General features: G+C 33.2%; 1 protein-coding gene across 1 annotated transcript; it reads right to left on the bottom strand.

Annotated features, from left to right (window-relative positions):
- Positions 1-1,576: 1,576 nt before the first annotated feature.
- On the bottom strand, positions 1,577-3,130 carry LOC21408746 (transcription factor bHLH96). Its single transcript, XM_010100396.2, has 3 exons — positions 2,451-3,130; positions 1,854-2,318; positions 1,577-1,710 (listed from the first exon to the last, which is right to left on the bottom strand). The coding sequence occupies exons 1-3, from the start codon at positions 2,988-2,990 to the stop codon at positions 1,615-1,617; spliced, it is 1,101 nt and encodes a 366-aa protein (XP_010098698.1). The 5' UTR covers positions 2,991-3,130; the 3' UTR covers positions 1,577-1,614.
- Between the last annotated feature and the right edge of the window lie 11,584 nt (positions 3,131-14,714).

Below are 14,714 nucleotides of genomic sequence, written 5' to 3'. Positions count from 1 at the left end.
ATTATATCACATCATCAAATTTCCATATTTACGTCCATATAAATATATAATATATATATACACACACATCTAACTAAGCCAGCAAAATGTATTTATATTGTGCCAGGTCTACCAACAATAGTAATTACCATTTTCTGCCCTTTTTTAAGGGAAACATGCATGTCCCACTTTGTCTCCATTTTTTCCTCCCTACCATGTCTTTAACATATATATTGAGGTTAGGCAGAGTTGTCAAGAACAATTTCTAATGAGTATTATTAATCACCCCATATGCTGCTTAGAGTATTTGTCAATTGGATCCGATCAATATCTTGTCTTCACTCAAGGGTTCCTTATAAATTAGAACACTAATCTTTTCTTGTGATAGAATAAACCTTCTATTGCCCTGGTCTTTAGAACCAATGACTTTGACTAATGCATGGCTTCCGATTTAAAGGAGTGTTTCTTGTGCTAACTTTTCCCCCTTTTTTTTTTTTTTTTTTTTTTTTTTTTTTTTTTTTTTAAAGAGTATTCCATAGGCTTCCTATTAACAAGGTTTGGGACTCGATAATGAACATATAATAAATTAATTAGCTCATAGTTGATAGGTTATCCAATTTAATTATATCATGTAGTCTTAAATTTTAACGAGACTTCCTACTAGATCATGACCACAGTCTCCAAGTTTATGGTTTTAGTAAACTTCACGATTCATAATAATTCATATACACAATGTCTTAGACTCACTCTTTATGCCCATATTCTTCATAAGAAAAAAATAATATATATATATATATATATATGCGCGCGCGCTCCTTGACGAAACTTTATATACTCTCGGACGTAAAAGTCACCCTCACACTGCATCACCATTTTACAGTTGGCTTAATTTATGATGTGGGAACTTATAATACTCAATTTCATTTGTGTCTTAGTAGATATTCTATGGTTGATTACATGATCTAGCACCTATACAAAATAAGCAACTCTTTTAATTAACCAAAAAAGATTAAGTATAAACATATTTGGTAGGTCATAATTATTTAGAATAAAAAATAAGAAGCTGTGAAACTTTGTGAACTTAGGCGGGGAATTTGATCTCTAAACATCATGATACTTGGAGCTAGGTATGAATTTATGGCTAAATATGACAGACTCAAATCTGCTTTTTAATTTTTAATTATCAATTAGTGTCTAATCAATCACAATGAGACGCGTCATTTAATAAATCTAACTATCAAAACAAAGAAAAGTTAATTAAAGTGATATTTTAATTTTTTAAATGATGTAGTACAATCTAATTGATTAGAGGAATTGAGCGGGTGATTTGAATCCAAATATGACTGCAACCATGGAGTTTTAGTCCTTGTATAAAGATGAAAGCCTTTAGAGTTGGATTAGTCCTTTTCCGAATAGGCAAGACAAACACATAAATACAGTACCCGACTCGATTACTCTTGAAACTCTAAACAATATTCTTCCTCAAATAAACAGAAAAAGAAGAATAATAATAATAACAAAGAGAAACTCGTTCTCGAAAGGCAGAAATCCCCAAATTACAAAGAGAAAGTGAGATGCACATAGAACGTAAAGGTCCAAAGAAAAAGAAAAAAAAAAATGAAAAGTTTTCAAGATTCAGGTGAAAGAAGGCTCTTCTTGAATTCTGCCCAGCATTTGATTAACAGCCGCTGCAATCTCATCCACAGTGTTCAGTTGGCATCCTTCCTCAATCTGTCCCATTTTCACAATTAATTATTACACACATATATATACATACATATATATAAATATTTAACAAATCAATTATATGTCACAATATTATTTAGTGACACAAATTAAATCAACTAATAAAAAGAAAAAATCAATCTAAATACCTTGACGCTAACAGAGTAAAGGACCATTTGGTCCACAGTGGTGACATTAAGGTGAAGAATACTGAAGTGAAGAGCCTGCAAAGAAGCAACCATTTTCAAGAGAAGTCTGGGGCGTTTCTTTGAGAGTATTTTCAGGTTGGCGTGGCTGTCCACCATCGTCACTTCTATGTCGGCAGCCGCCCACCGGTTGCTGTTATTGTTGTTGTTGTTGTTGTTGTTGTTGTTAACGGAGGAGTCTCTGTTTTCTGTTGAAGCGTTTTGAGCCGTGGCACGCGTCGAGTACTGAGGGAAGGTGAAGAACTCGGCCAATGGCGACGACGACGGCGATGAAACTGGTGAAGAAAAGCCATCTTCGTCTTTGTCTTGCTTCTTTGCTCTCTTGTGTTGGCTCTCCATTGATTGCAAGAACTGCTCTAGCTCCTTAACAAAATTAATTGCTCCCCCAACTATTGACGCTTGGTCACCCTGTAGATTACATTTTTCAATATTAGCTCTTGAATGGTACTAGTAGTGCTTTTTGATTTTTCTCTTAGTTCGTCCTTTTTTTTTTTTTTAAGAAAAAAAGTGAAATGAAGAGTAGAGATCTTTTAAACTGACCCTTTGGACGTAAGAGGGTGGCATCAAGGATCGGAGAACGGCAAGGTACTCGTTCATTTGCTTGCGACGGTTGCGCTCGACGGCAATGTGGGTCATCCTCTGGTTCTCAAGCTCCTCCTTGTTCTTGCTGCTCCTGGTGCGGCGTCGTTTCCGCCGTCCCACGGTGGCGGTCGACGGGGCCTGCTCCGCAACTGCAGGATCGGCCGACGCAGGAGGAGAATATGATTGGTCGACGGTACAGGCCTCGGGGGAAGAATACGGATCCGACATTATTCCTAACTCATTATTAATGTTGTGTGGGACTGAAGGAGGTGAGGAAGAGTAGTCCCAATTTGCATGCACAGTTTGGTCCAATATGCGATTGTCAAAAATCCCAATAAGGGATTTGTCTTCTTCCAACGATTCTTGATCTTCTTGTTGTTGTTGGAGACACAAATCATAGCCCCAATTAGCTCCTCCGGGTCCTCCTAACAAGGAGTAGAAATCCTTGAAGCCATAGCCAAATGGGTCTTGTGAGAAAACCACAGTTTCTAGTGCCATCTTTATCTGACCAAAATTCTCAATTTTTTTTTGCCTTCGGATGAGAAGAAAAAGCTGGTGTTAGAAGCTGACGAAATTTGAGAAGTGTTTTTTGTGTTTCCTCTACAGAAACCCCAATGAATGAAATGATGAAAAGGATAAAGAAAAAAGAAAAAAGAAAAAGAAAATAAAGGAGAGAAAAGTCTTATTATTATTGTGAGACGTAAAAAGCCCAAAGCACAAAGCGTATCCGTAAGACCAAACAAAGTGTTCCTTTTATCATACTCTCCCTTCCCATATGACTACGAGAAAAGCCCAGAGCCTTTTAAAGACGTCGTTTAACCAAAAAAAGCTACAGCGTGGTGCACGTGAGATTTCATTGTAGACCAGTAACTGATCATCATATCGTAGACAACACAGAGAGAGAAGAGAAAGAGGAGAGAGAGAGAGAGAGAGAGAGATTCTCTTTAGCTATAATAGAGATATATAGCAAGTAATACTATAATGATATTTTCCTCAAAACTAACGAGAGGAACAAACTCAACACTAAAACGCCTTCCAATGAATAACTACTGTACAGTCCACACAATATGGAATAAAGAAATGTAAATCTAATCGGAGGGTGGGACCCGTTAGGGCATATCCCATGTCATGAACAGTGATCTATGAACATTAATCCATCAAAGGCCAAAAGGGTCTTTGAAATTATTTGGAATATTTTAATTTTTTTAGTATTTTTTAAATTGTTTTTAATTGAAGATGTGACTATGTGTTCATTTGGTAATAATGTGGTCGGACACTTGGACATGGAAATGAGAAAGATGACGAAAAGCTGGACGGTAACCCAGAGATTCTGGTGAAGATCTATAACAGAGAAAGAGAAAAGAGAAACAACGGTAAAACACAAATTATCAACAAAAAAAAAAAAAAAAAAAAAAAAAAAAAAAAAAAAAAAAAAAAAAAAGAAGCAAAACACAGGCTTTGTTCAGGAGTGTCGGATGTGCTCAGAGGAATCCATGTGACTTCACAACCAGCCACTCCGTAATCATCTACGACGAAGACTACTACCTATATCTCCTTTTCCCAAGACCATTTTCTTTTTTTTTTTTTTAATTTTTTTCCATTTTATTTAAGCCTAATTAATCAGGCAGACAATTATTTTAGCTAATACGTGCATCTTTAGTAGAACTAAGTACTAATTATCCCCATTTCAATAAGACATTCTCTAGGGTTTCTTCCCTTTCATAATTCTTTGGTACTTGTTCCATGGAATATTTTGCTAACACCATAGTACAATATGTCTTATTTTCTAATTTTTTTGTTCATGTGAATTCATTTTAAGTGTTTATTCCATAACGGGTATTACCATCTTGCCATTCTTTGATCCACTAATAATAAAGAATTTATTTATTTTTTGTTATGAGGAAAGAATTTATTTAACAAATGAGGAAGTCTAATGCCCAACTGGCATTCCTTTGAATGTATCACAAAAATTGTAGTTTATAAGATTGGATGACCAATATAAGTCTTTAGTAGAATGCAACTTGGTCGCAGGATTTTTTTTTTCTTTCTCTTTAATACGGTCATTTTCTTCCTGATTTCCTAGCTCGTTTATAGTTGAATTTCTCAATTGAATATTTTCATCAAGACTTCAGAATGAAAAACGACAAAAAGAGGGTTGTAATCAACAAACTGTGTCGAGTATCACTTTTTTTTTTTTTTTTTCCTTTTTTCTTTTCTCCTTTTTGGTGTACATCGTGCTTTCACTTTCACCCAAAATACACGTGGCACTACTTTAGCACACCTCTTGAATTACCCAAGCGGTAAAATATTGATAGCGTAATTAACCTATGAATTATTTTGGTACATGCAGATAATTTGCTAAATTAAATTTCAATGGACATCAATGATCTGTTAATCAAGTATAGTAATCTTGAGGCTATTTTCATAAGAGGTTTACGAGCTAACAAAGGATAAACTCTCTGTTTGTAATTAAATTCTCTGTCCAACAAATGAATAAATGTCACGTTAAAACTTTAAATAAGAAGGATAAGTGTAAAAGGCTAATTAATAAAGTAGTTCTTGAATTGATATGATTTGTTACCCTATTTATGTAGCTATATAGTGGTTGTGGCTTGATACAAAGAATTTAACAGAAAAATTGACAAGTCATTTGGATTTGCTAGGAATTATAGAAAGTGACACGTAGAAGATTAAAAAAAGAAAATACTGAAAGAAAGAAAAATTGATCCGGGGCTTCAAATTAAGTTTAGAAGAAAAACGTGTGCAACTTTTCTTCCATGCTTATAGTACTTAAACATAATTATTGGCTTTCCTAATTTTAATTTCTTGTAGGTTAGCTCTTATTCTTCCTAATCCAATTAATGAAATTAACTAATTAATACCCAAAAGTTTATAATCAGGGACCTAAAAAAGTTGAGTTCTTGTCAATGAACATGGAAACAACAACACAACACTAAGCCCTAACCTTTCACGTCTAATTTTATTAGGCTTTGTCTCATATAGAATGCGACATTATGAAACCCTAGAAAAAGGGTCCATATGAATTAGCACAACTCATCACCTAATAAAACACCAAAACTAATTGAGATTTGTTTCAAATAATTAATTAATTTAATTTTAACTCTCTCACCTTCCTCACTTTGCATGTGCTTGAAGCGCAAACTACGCTCACCAGAAACTCTTAAACACTGTACAACTGGTCACATATTTCGTACAAGTCGGCTTATATATTAATCGCCGTGTGTCCTATCTAATTAACCTCTTTGATCGGATTTGGTCTATTTTATTGCTTATGGCACATAAGAGAATAAGTTTTGTTGACTTGTCAATAAAAAAAAATGCAAGGATTTTTGGGGTAGGCCTCAAATTCTGGAAACCTGTATATTATATGTCTTGTTGTTCTGAATACTACATGGACATTGGTAATTTAGATTCTTGCAGGACTTGCAGTGATGTAAATAGAAAGTACGTGCTATTCTAATCATGGTAACTAAAGCTAATAATCTGGCTAGGGAATCTCTCTGATGTATGCTGATTAGTTTCATTAATTAGATGAAAATTCAGCATTTTCAGACTTTAAATGTTGACCGACAGTTTATGTTGTGACACGTGTGTACTCAGGATCCTAGCGATGGCGAGATCATCAATTTCGGTGCTTCTTCATCCTAGTAGGACGGACGTGTGCCCATCTAATCACTTTCACTAAAAGGCTAAAAAATTAATTATGCCGCTTAACACGTACTCAAGGAATAGAAGAGGGTAGATTGTGATATTGTATTAGGTACATTCTTTATCGCTTTAGTGAATGTATGTCTAAGTCATCTTAAATTGCCACCAAATTATGCCGCTTAACACGTACTCAAGGAATAGAAGAGGGTAGATTGTGATCTTGTATTAGGTACATTCTTTATCGCTTTAGTGAATGTACGTCTAAGTCATCTTAAATTGCCACAAAAAAAAAAAAAAAAAAATCCCTATGTTATCGGGAAAGTCTAAAATTAATGACCTTTTGTATAAAAGATTACAAGATTTTCACAATAGGGTTTGAAAAAATAAATTATCATTATACATATTTTTTATTTTAATGTGATTTTAATTAAATCTGCCAATAAAATGACCCAAAATCACTATCTATAGTTTACTTTTAACGAACAAGTTACGAGATATTTCAGAAAAGGTGCTTCGCTACAGGCCTTACTCCTCCAAAAGTAAGCTGTACTTGTACGTAGTATGACTGTGCAATATGGTTTAACTGAGCTGTTGTTGTATGACGTTCTGTTTGGAAATTGATGTATATGTTTGTTGAATATCTAACATCTAAGAAACACTTAATTTAAACAAGAATTATGTAAATAACACCAACTCTATTAATCCTAACTTTTTGGTGTTAACTCTATTAATCATAGCCCTTTAATTTTTTCCCTCTTTGATTAAAGAAAAACAAGTAGCCGAGGGTATTTTTCATGTAGGTCTCGGATACTGTTCCTTGGGGCTTGTTATTAGCCCGAGTTGGAGCTTCATTATTTCTAATTAAGTTTTTTTAATAAATATTATTTTAAATTTATAAGTTACATTAGTTATAATCACAAAGACAATAAGGTAGTGCTCATGATTAAACCACATGTTTACGAATGCAAGCAATTATTTAGGAAAATTAAGCCAACTTGTCAAAGTAAAAGAAAATATTAGAATTAGACGGTTTAGGAATTGATGATGGGAATTGGGAGGCCCATATTCTGGCATTATGAGTTAAGGATGATTATTTTTAGAATGACAAACCTATCTCATACTGAGCCACACATTATTTATCATTATATAAAAAAGAAAGAAATACAAGAATCCGAAATTAAAGAATAATTTACAACCTCTCCAAGAAGGAGAAAGAACGAAGAAGGTGAAAGGGGGCCTCAATAAAACTTCTTTTCTTTCTTTTTTTTTGATATGGAAACAAAATTAAAAAAAAAAGGGAAAAAATTGGACAAAGATAGCCTAAAAATATGAGAAAAATATTACCAACGGATCATTTACATCATAACATAAACGAAAAGGTCCACAAAATTATTGATATTAATAACTTCCTGACCAGTATTAACAATCTGATCATGAAAGGTACTACAATCATATATAATATATTGGCGTTTTGGTTCATCTTCCCAATTCAGGCATTTGCCGGACTTTCCATGTCACCTAAAGCATCACATTGATCACAAAGTAAATATAAAATGTTAACGATCGAGAAGGTAAAAATAATGAAAGTCAAATATTGCAGTGTTAAATAATATACTAATCTTAATTTTATGATTTACATTTTAATAGAATAATCATCCTTCAATGCAGTACTGTTATTTTTTATTATATTTCATATATGCTGTATTTGGTCTCAAAAAATTACATCCATATATTATATATACTATTTAAAATAACATTATAGCACAAAATAAAATTATGACATATAAAAAAATAATATTTTCACACTTTTATTTGCCAACTATAGCATTGGCATAACCGTACATAAAAACTATATTTAACCAGAGGAAAAAAAAATTACAAATTTATTCCTTTCACTAAAAAAAGATCATCATAATATCATCTATATGACCCACCTTGGACGTCGTTAATTTGTCCCAATCATCTGATGATAATAAAACAAAAATGATGGCATTAAAGCTTATAGTACTCACAGAACATATATCTGTGGGCGCACACAAGCACCAAAAGGACAGGGTTGTTTTTGACAGATTCTTAACAAAAATGCCAATATGAAGATCGTTGCATTTTGTTGTTGCATAAACGTATGACATTTTAAGTGATGAATGCGGTGAACCTAAACTCTCTTGATCACGTAATTACCAGTCAATTTGAGAGAACGAACAAAGCAATACCATACAAATGGAAATTATAACTGGAAAAAGAAAAAACCATTTCTTACCTATAAAGGTCGTGGAATATTGTGAAGGAAACAAATTGATATGATTCATAAAAGACCTTTTTTATTTTATACACAGATATAACCCCTTTGTTCTAGTAGTTGTCAACCGTTGTCTTGTGATAATCATCTGTCTAGCTATTACAGTTTCAGTAAATTAGCTAGTTTCCTAATTAATCCAATCTCCATTTAAGTTACAACTCCCTAGGTTTTTTTTTTTTTTTAAATGAATGATGAGAAGGAACAATTAAAATCCCGCCAATCATTCCTTCGCCCATTAGATTTTTCATATATTATGTGACAAATTTAATCAAGCTTTCAAGTTGTAATTTTCGAAATATGCATAATCTACGCGTGTCATTTGTATGTTCAAATTATCAGCTGAGAAACTATTTTAAGAAAATTTAAATATATTTAGCATGGCTTTGATTCTCCAATTGTTTATGGACAACACTTTGTCTCAATAATTCCAAATTCCATAGAAAATAAACCCGTATCTCTTTTTTTGGTGAAAAAATAATTATCCGAGTCTAATAATTTGATTTAGCTTATGATATAGATATCGCATCGATCATTACTAGCCCTATACGTTTTTCCTAGTTAATTATGTGACAATCTACGCATTATTTTTCACCTGACAATATTTTATATGCACACACATAAAATACCACCAAAGTAGTCTTGTCGTTTCTTTTTCTTTTTTCGTTTTTTTTTGTCTTTTTGTCATTTTCTGCTTTCAGATACTGAGAAATACCACAAATTGAAAAGTCTTCCATGCATCACGAGTCCCCCTTGTTGCATGGTACACAATCACAAATCCGTTCTTGGATATCTGTTTCCGCATGTGTTAATTTGTTTAACCTAAAAATATGCAAGATTGAACTTATAAAAAGACAACTTGTAATCAAGTTGCACTGCATGAAATAAATAATTAGAACACTGCCCAACTACTAGGTTATCGTATATATACACACCTATATACATATATATATATATATATGTAATTACGTGTGTGGTAATATATATTTATTACGCCTTTTCCTTGCCTAGGTAATATTTAACAAGTGAGAAAAAACAATGATATACATAATTATTGTTTTATTTATTTATTCATTTTTTTTTTTTTTTTGGAGAATCATGTATATTGGTTTATTACTTTCGATCCGTTAGATAACTGTATATGTCCCGACTATCTAGAACCAAATACACTATATGTAACAAATACATACGGTGATCACATTAATTTATTTACCTTTTTAAAAATGTTACGGGTTACAGATATTTAATTAAATCACCGTACCTACCATGCACAATAATGCTCCTCTCCCTAATATTATTCCCTTTTGAATTCCTTTGGAAGTTCCCATTTTTTCTGTGATATTCGTTTTCTTTCTCCAATTTACCTGCTGCATTCACATGCTGTAATAAACATACATATATCAATATATATTCATATTTGTTTGTGTGTACCACACTCCTATACTGACGCAGCAAAAAAAATAGACTGAAATAAAATAACAGAAAAATAAAAAAGATAAAGATTTAAGTGGTTCAGAAAATTTTCCTACGTCGACGGATGAGGGAGAAAAAATTTACTAACAGTTTTAAAATTACACACTCATACAACTTTCTCACCTTCTCTCTACTCAAAACCCCTTACACCCTTGCCTATTTCTCTCCTCACTTTTCTCTCTTTCTCTTAAAAAAGAGACACTATTTCTTTACACTTTTCTCTGAGCACACATAAACCCTTACACAAAACACTTATTTATAAATTCATAATGACACTTGCCCAAAAAATAAAAAAAACTGTAAGTTACCCAAAAAATACAAAATATTAACTTTCCCAACCCAATTTGAGTCACTTGTCTAACAATCTCCACCTTAACTCAAATTCTCTCAACTCACACATTTGGGTATCCAATCTCGACAACCGTCATTGCACTAACAATGCAAACTTCAACAAGAATAAACATGCATCAAGTTCAAACTCTCATCAAACTTAACACAAGGAATTATCTTCTTTTTCTTCAAAGCATCTACATTGTCAGAAGTCTTCACCATCTCGCCTATATATATTATCTTCTACTGTCATCATCTTGTTGTACTCTTTTATTCCTATAACTTCTTTAACAACAAAAGAAGATGCTTCATGACTTAGCTCTACCTTCATAGCTATTTAACAAGTGAGAAAAAATAATGATATACACAATTGAACTTCCTGCATATTGTTTTATTTATTTATTCATTTTTTTTGGGAGAATCCTGTATATTGGTTTATTACTTTTAAACTGTCAGGTAATCGTATATGTCCTGACTATCTGGGACCAAATACACTATATGTAACAAATACATACAGTGATCACATTAATTTAATTACCCTTTTAAAGCTGTTACAGATTACAGATATTTAATTAAATCACCGTACCTACCATGCACAATAATGCTCCTTTCCCTAATATTTTTTCCCTTTTGAATTCCTTTGGAATTTCCCATGTTCTCTGTGATAATCGTTGTCTTTCTCCAAATTTACCTGCTGCATTCACTTGCTGTAATATACATACATATATCAATATATATACATATATACCTTTATTCACGTCCCCATTTTTCCTTTTTTTTTGTAGAAATTTTAATTAGCACTGAACACATATAAGTATATAACATAAAAAATTCACCAAACAAAAGGTTAAAAAATTGAATGAATGAAACCACTAAAATGCATAAGTTACAGAGCATAAAAAGGCCAAAAAATTTTTAGAAAAGAGTTTTTGGTTGCACTGATTTTTGGACATGATCTGATTCGTTCTGAGTAGAATTGACATGTTTGATATTAGCGGCCGAACACGTTGTTGTGTGGGCCCACATGATGAGCGCCCCCATTGGGTCCAAAGCCCAAGCGGCCAAGAGATGCTGACGCGCTCCGAAACCGCGGCCTAACTAAAAACCAGGGATTTTAAATACTTTCCCTTATGATCTATATTATTATATACTGTTTTTTGTTCTAAATTATGATAATAAAACCAATAATGACACGATATTACAAGTGGTTGATAAATTATTATTTATAGATTTTCAATGGCATTTCAACCTCAGTTTGGCTTTGTCTTTATAAGCGACAATCCATCTATAATTTATTTGAATAAGTTGTAGAATATATAAATCACATATATAGAGCCAAATATCTGTGCAGATTCCAACTTAGGACTTGGTTCTCAATTAGGGGAAAAAAATAAATTTAAAAAGTTATAAGAATAAGGGTTCTGTTTAAATTCGGTTTTCGGTCCAAGATTTGTTTCCAGCTTAATAGGTGTTCATCAATATTATTCCTTTTCGGCTCGTGAAAACTTTTGGTCAAAAAATCATCAGGCATTGCATGAGAGCCATACCCGACAAGATTTATTTATTTTTTTTTTTTTGAGGGACAAAGCTCTGTGATTCACGTATAGAGTATGGTTATATTACTCTTTTTTCCCCTTTTCTATTCGTAGGTACAATCATATTAGTTACAACTTACAATTAATAATAAGCAAAATATAGATGGGAGTGTTTAACGAAGCTTCTGACCCCATTTGAATGCTGGATCTTATTTTTGTCCCAATATAACCAATTCCCCATTTGGCATTTGTTTTCTGGCCATTCAACATTGCTCTACTCGCTCACATGCACACTAAATTAATCATGTTACTCTCGTCTTTATAATATGATATATATCATAAAAAAATTGTTAAACTTACTTTTAAAATGTATATGTTAAGATTTTTACCTCGTACTCTTAATTAATACCCTTCGAATTAATATAATCATTTGACTAAAAAACATATTAATAAAAATTAAATGGTGAAAATTCATACCCATCTTCTCCTTTCCCCTTCCCTTTCTTATGCTCTTTCTATGAGGCCTTTGTTTTTTTCAATCTTGAATCAATCTTTTCTTTTTGGGAAAAAAGGGGAAAATCACACACAAAAGAATCAGAGTTTATCATTTAGTGGTAACTCTACACTAGTTAAGTCCACACACAGTGTATAGTTTAAATAATCTCATCCCAGATTAAAAAGAAAAAAAACAACAAAGAAAGAAAGAAAAAAACCTCACAATACACGGTTAACGAAGAAAACACAGTTAAATAAATTCGTATTTTTAGTTAAATAACAGTAATAGTTATACCCATGATTCCTTTGTCATTTCCTCGCTTATTATTATTGATTTGATATTTATTATCGTTAGTCTATAAATCACAAAAGACCCGTCATTTGACTACTGTCGTTTTCAACTTAGTTGTCTTTTTTCGTGTCGTACTTTTCTCGAGGTCGTTTTTCACATTGTTGTCCTTTCAAACTTTGTTGTTATTGTCGTCGCCGTTTCTCATTGTTGCTGGTAGGGGTGTAAGAATTAAATCCGAACCCGACAAACCTGCCCGACCCTACCCAAAAATGTTGGGTTAATTTTTTTTTTTTTAATTTTCGGATTATAATAGGCCCAACCCGCAATTTGCGGGTTGGGCCGCGGGTGGGGCAACTTCTCACCCGAGTTGCCCCGACCCGGCTGTTAATTCACTTTCAGTAACCCTAATCCCCCAAACCCATGTAATGTGAGAGTTTGACAGAGAAAGTTCCTTCACTTTCAGTTTTCATTTTTCCTTCCTCCCACCCACCCAGTCGCCACTCGCCAGCCGCCGCCAGTCCCAGCCTCTCAGTCCCAGCCTTCGCACGCACCGGCACCGCTGACTCCCAGTCCCCTGCCGTGAGTCCACTCTGGTTTCACTCCAAGCTTCCCTCACTCGCCTCCGAAGCCTGAGTCGCCTCAATCTTCCACTTTTTTTCACCGTAAGTGTTTTTTTTCTTGATTGATGTGTGCTATCAACTTATCACCGGATTATCACCGGATTATCACCGGTTTCAACAGTTTTTTTGGGTTTGATCAGATTTGGGTTAATGTTGGTTTGGACTCCAAACCAACATTAACCCAAATCTGAAATAAAAGCACGAGAAAGAAATAAACTTTGGAATAACCAAAGTTTATTCCAACATTTCAGTCGTCCAAACTGAAATAACCAACATTTCAGTGAATGTTGTTGAGAAGGTTTAGTTTTGTTGTCGTTTTTAGCATGAGAAATAAATAAAAGCAATCTTGTTGTGTTATCACCGGTTTAGTTTTATTAAATTTCGGATTGAAATAGCTTGAAGCACTGCTGCCTCTTGATGGTTGCATGTTGAATTTTTCTTGCCTGAATTGATGGCTGCATGTTGAATTTTGACGCATGGCAGGACTGAGGAGCTGCTGCCTCTTGTTCAATGTAGGGAAATTGTGTTTCAATGCAGATATTGAATTGGTGTTTGGTAGGGAAATTGTAGCCATTTAAGTCAACTCCACATTTTGTAGGGTTATAATTAAAAAGAAAAAAGGGGAATTTGTTTGAGGGAAAATATATTTCAAACAATTCTTTATGCTCAAGTTTGTTCTGTAAAGTGTTAACGCATCCCATCATCACATCAAGCAAATACACATAATTGAATAAGACTATAAGTAACAAATTTATCTTAGGAAGAAAGTGATATTTTCCATGTATAGCTGAGTTGCAAGTGTGATAGGAATCTAGGAGACTAGGACTGAGAATTTTTTACCAGGGCATAAATTTATGCAAGTACAGAATATTTTCTGTTAAAAGGAGGAATTTATTCTTTATGGTGCTTTTTTCTTTGGATAAATTCTAGTTTGTCAATTTGGATCCATTTCGTTTTAGGCGTAGTAGGTGGAGGAAAATGCACTTCGTTTATGATATTTATAGGCACATTATTACTAATGAAATAATAAGTAATTTATGAATGGCAAATACTTATTCCTCTTTAACTTATTCAGAATCAAATGCTTGAAATCCAATCAATCTTAGAGTTTACTCTTTCAAAAGTTATAACTTATTCATGTTGATTTAACATATGATTGATTTAACTTATTCATGTTGTACTTATTTAGTATTTACCTAGAGCCTTAAGGTTTGTGATGCCTTATTATGATGATATATCATAATAAGGCATCTACTAAATCATACTACTGTCATAATAAGGCATCTACTAAATCATACTACTATAAGACATACATACTACTATGTTAGTAATCTCTACAGTTAGCTCAATCATATGTTATTTGTTTTTTAGGTTAATTTGCGTGCTAGATGGAAAAATTTATCATCCACCCGACAAAAACTTCTGAAAGCACTTGCAAGTCCTCTGTTGAAACAGAAAGTGTCTCTATGCCTAACGAGCCCATTACATTGCCCACTCTCACACCCAGCCCTA

The sequence above is a fragment of the Morus notabilis genome, unplaced genomic scaffold, assembly GCF_000414095.1.
Source record: "Morus notabilis unplaced genomic scaffold, ASM41409v2 Scaffold467, whole genome shotgun sequence".
In the NCBI taxonomy this organism is placed as follows: domain Eukaryota; kingdom Viridiplantae; phylum Streptophyta; class Magnoliopsida; order Rosales; family Moraceae; genus Morus; species Morus notabilis.
The sequence above is the reverse complement of the archived record's forward strand: the minus strand, read 5'-3'. Positions and strand labels throughout refer to the sequence as shown.

Bases quoted from the DNA above. Each gene is read 5' to 3' on its own strand.
- LOC21408746 (XM_010100396.2), bottom strand. From the start codon at position 2,990: ATGGCACTAGAAACTGTGGTTTTCTCACAAGACCCATTTGGCTATGGC. The intron at 2,319-2,450 runs GTCAGTTTAAAA...TGTAATCTACAG, and splicing joins CACCCTCTTACGTCCAAAGG to GGTGACCAAGCGTCAATAGT. The intron at 1,711-1,853 runs GTATTTAGATTG...AAAATGGGACAG, and splicing joins TTTACTCTGTTAGCGTCAAG to ATTGAGGAAGGATGCCAACT.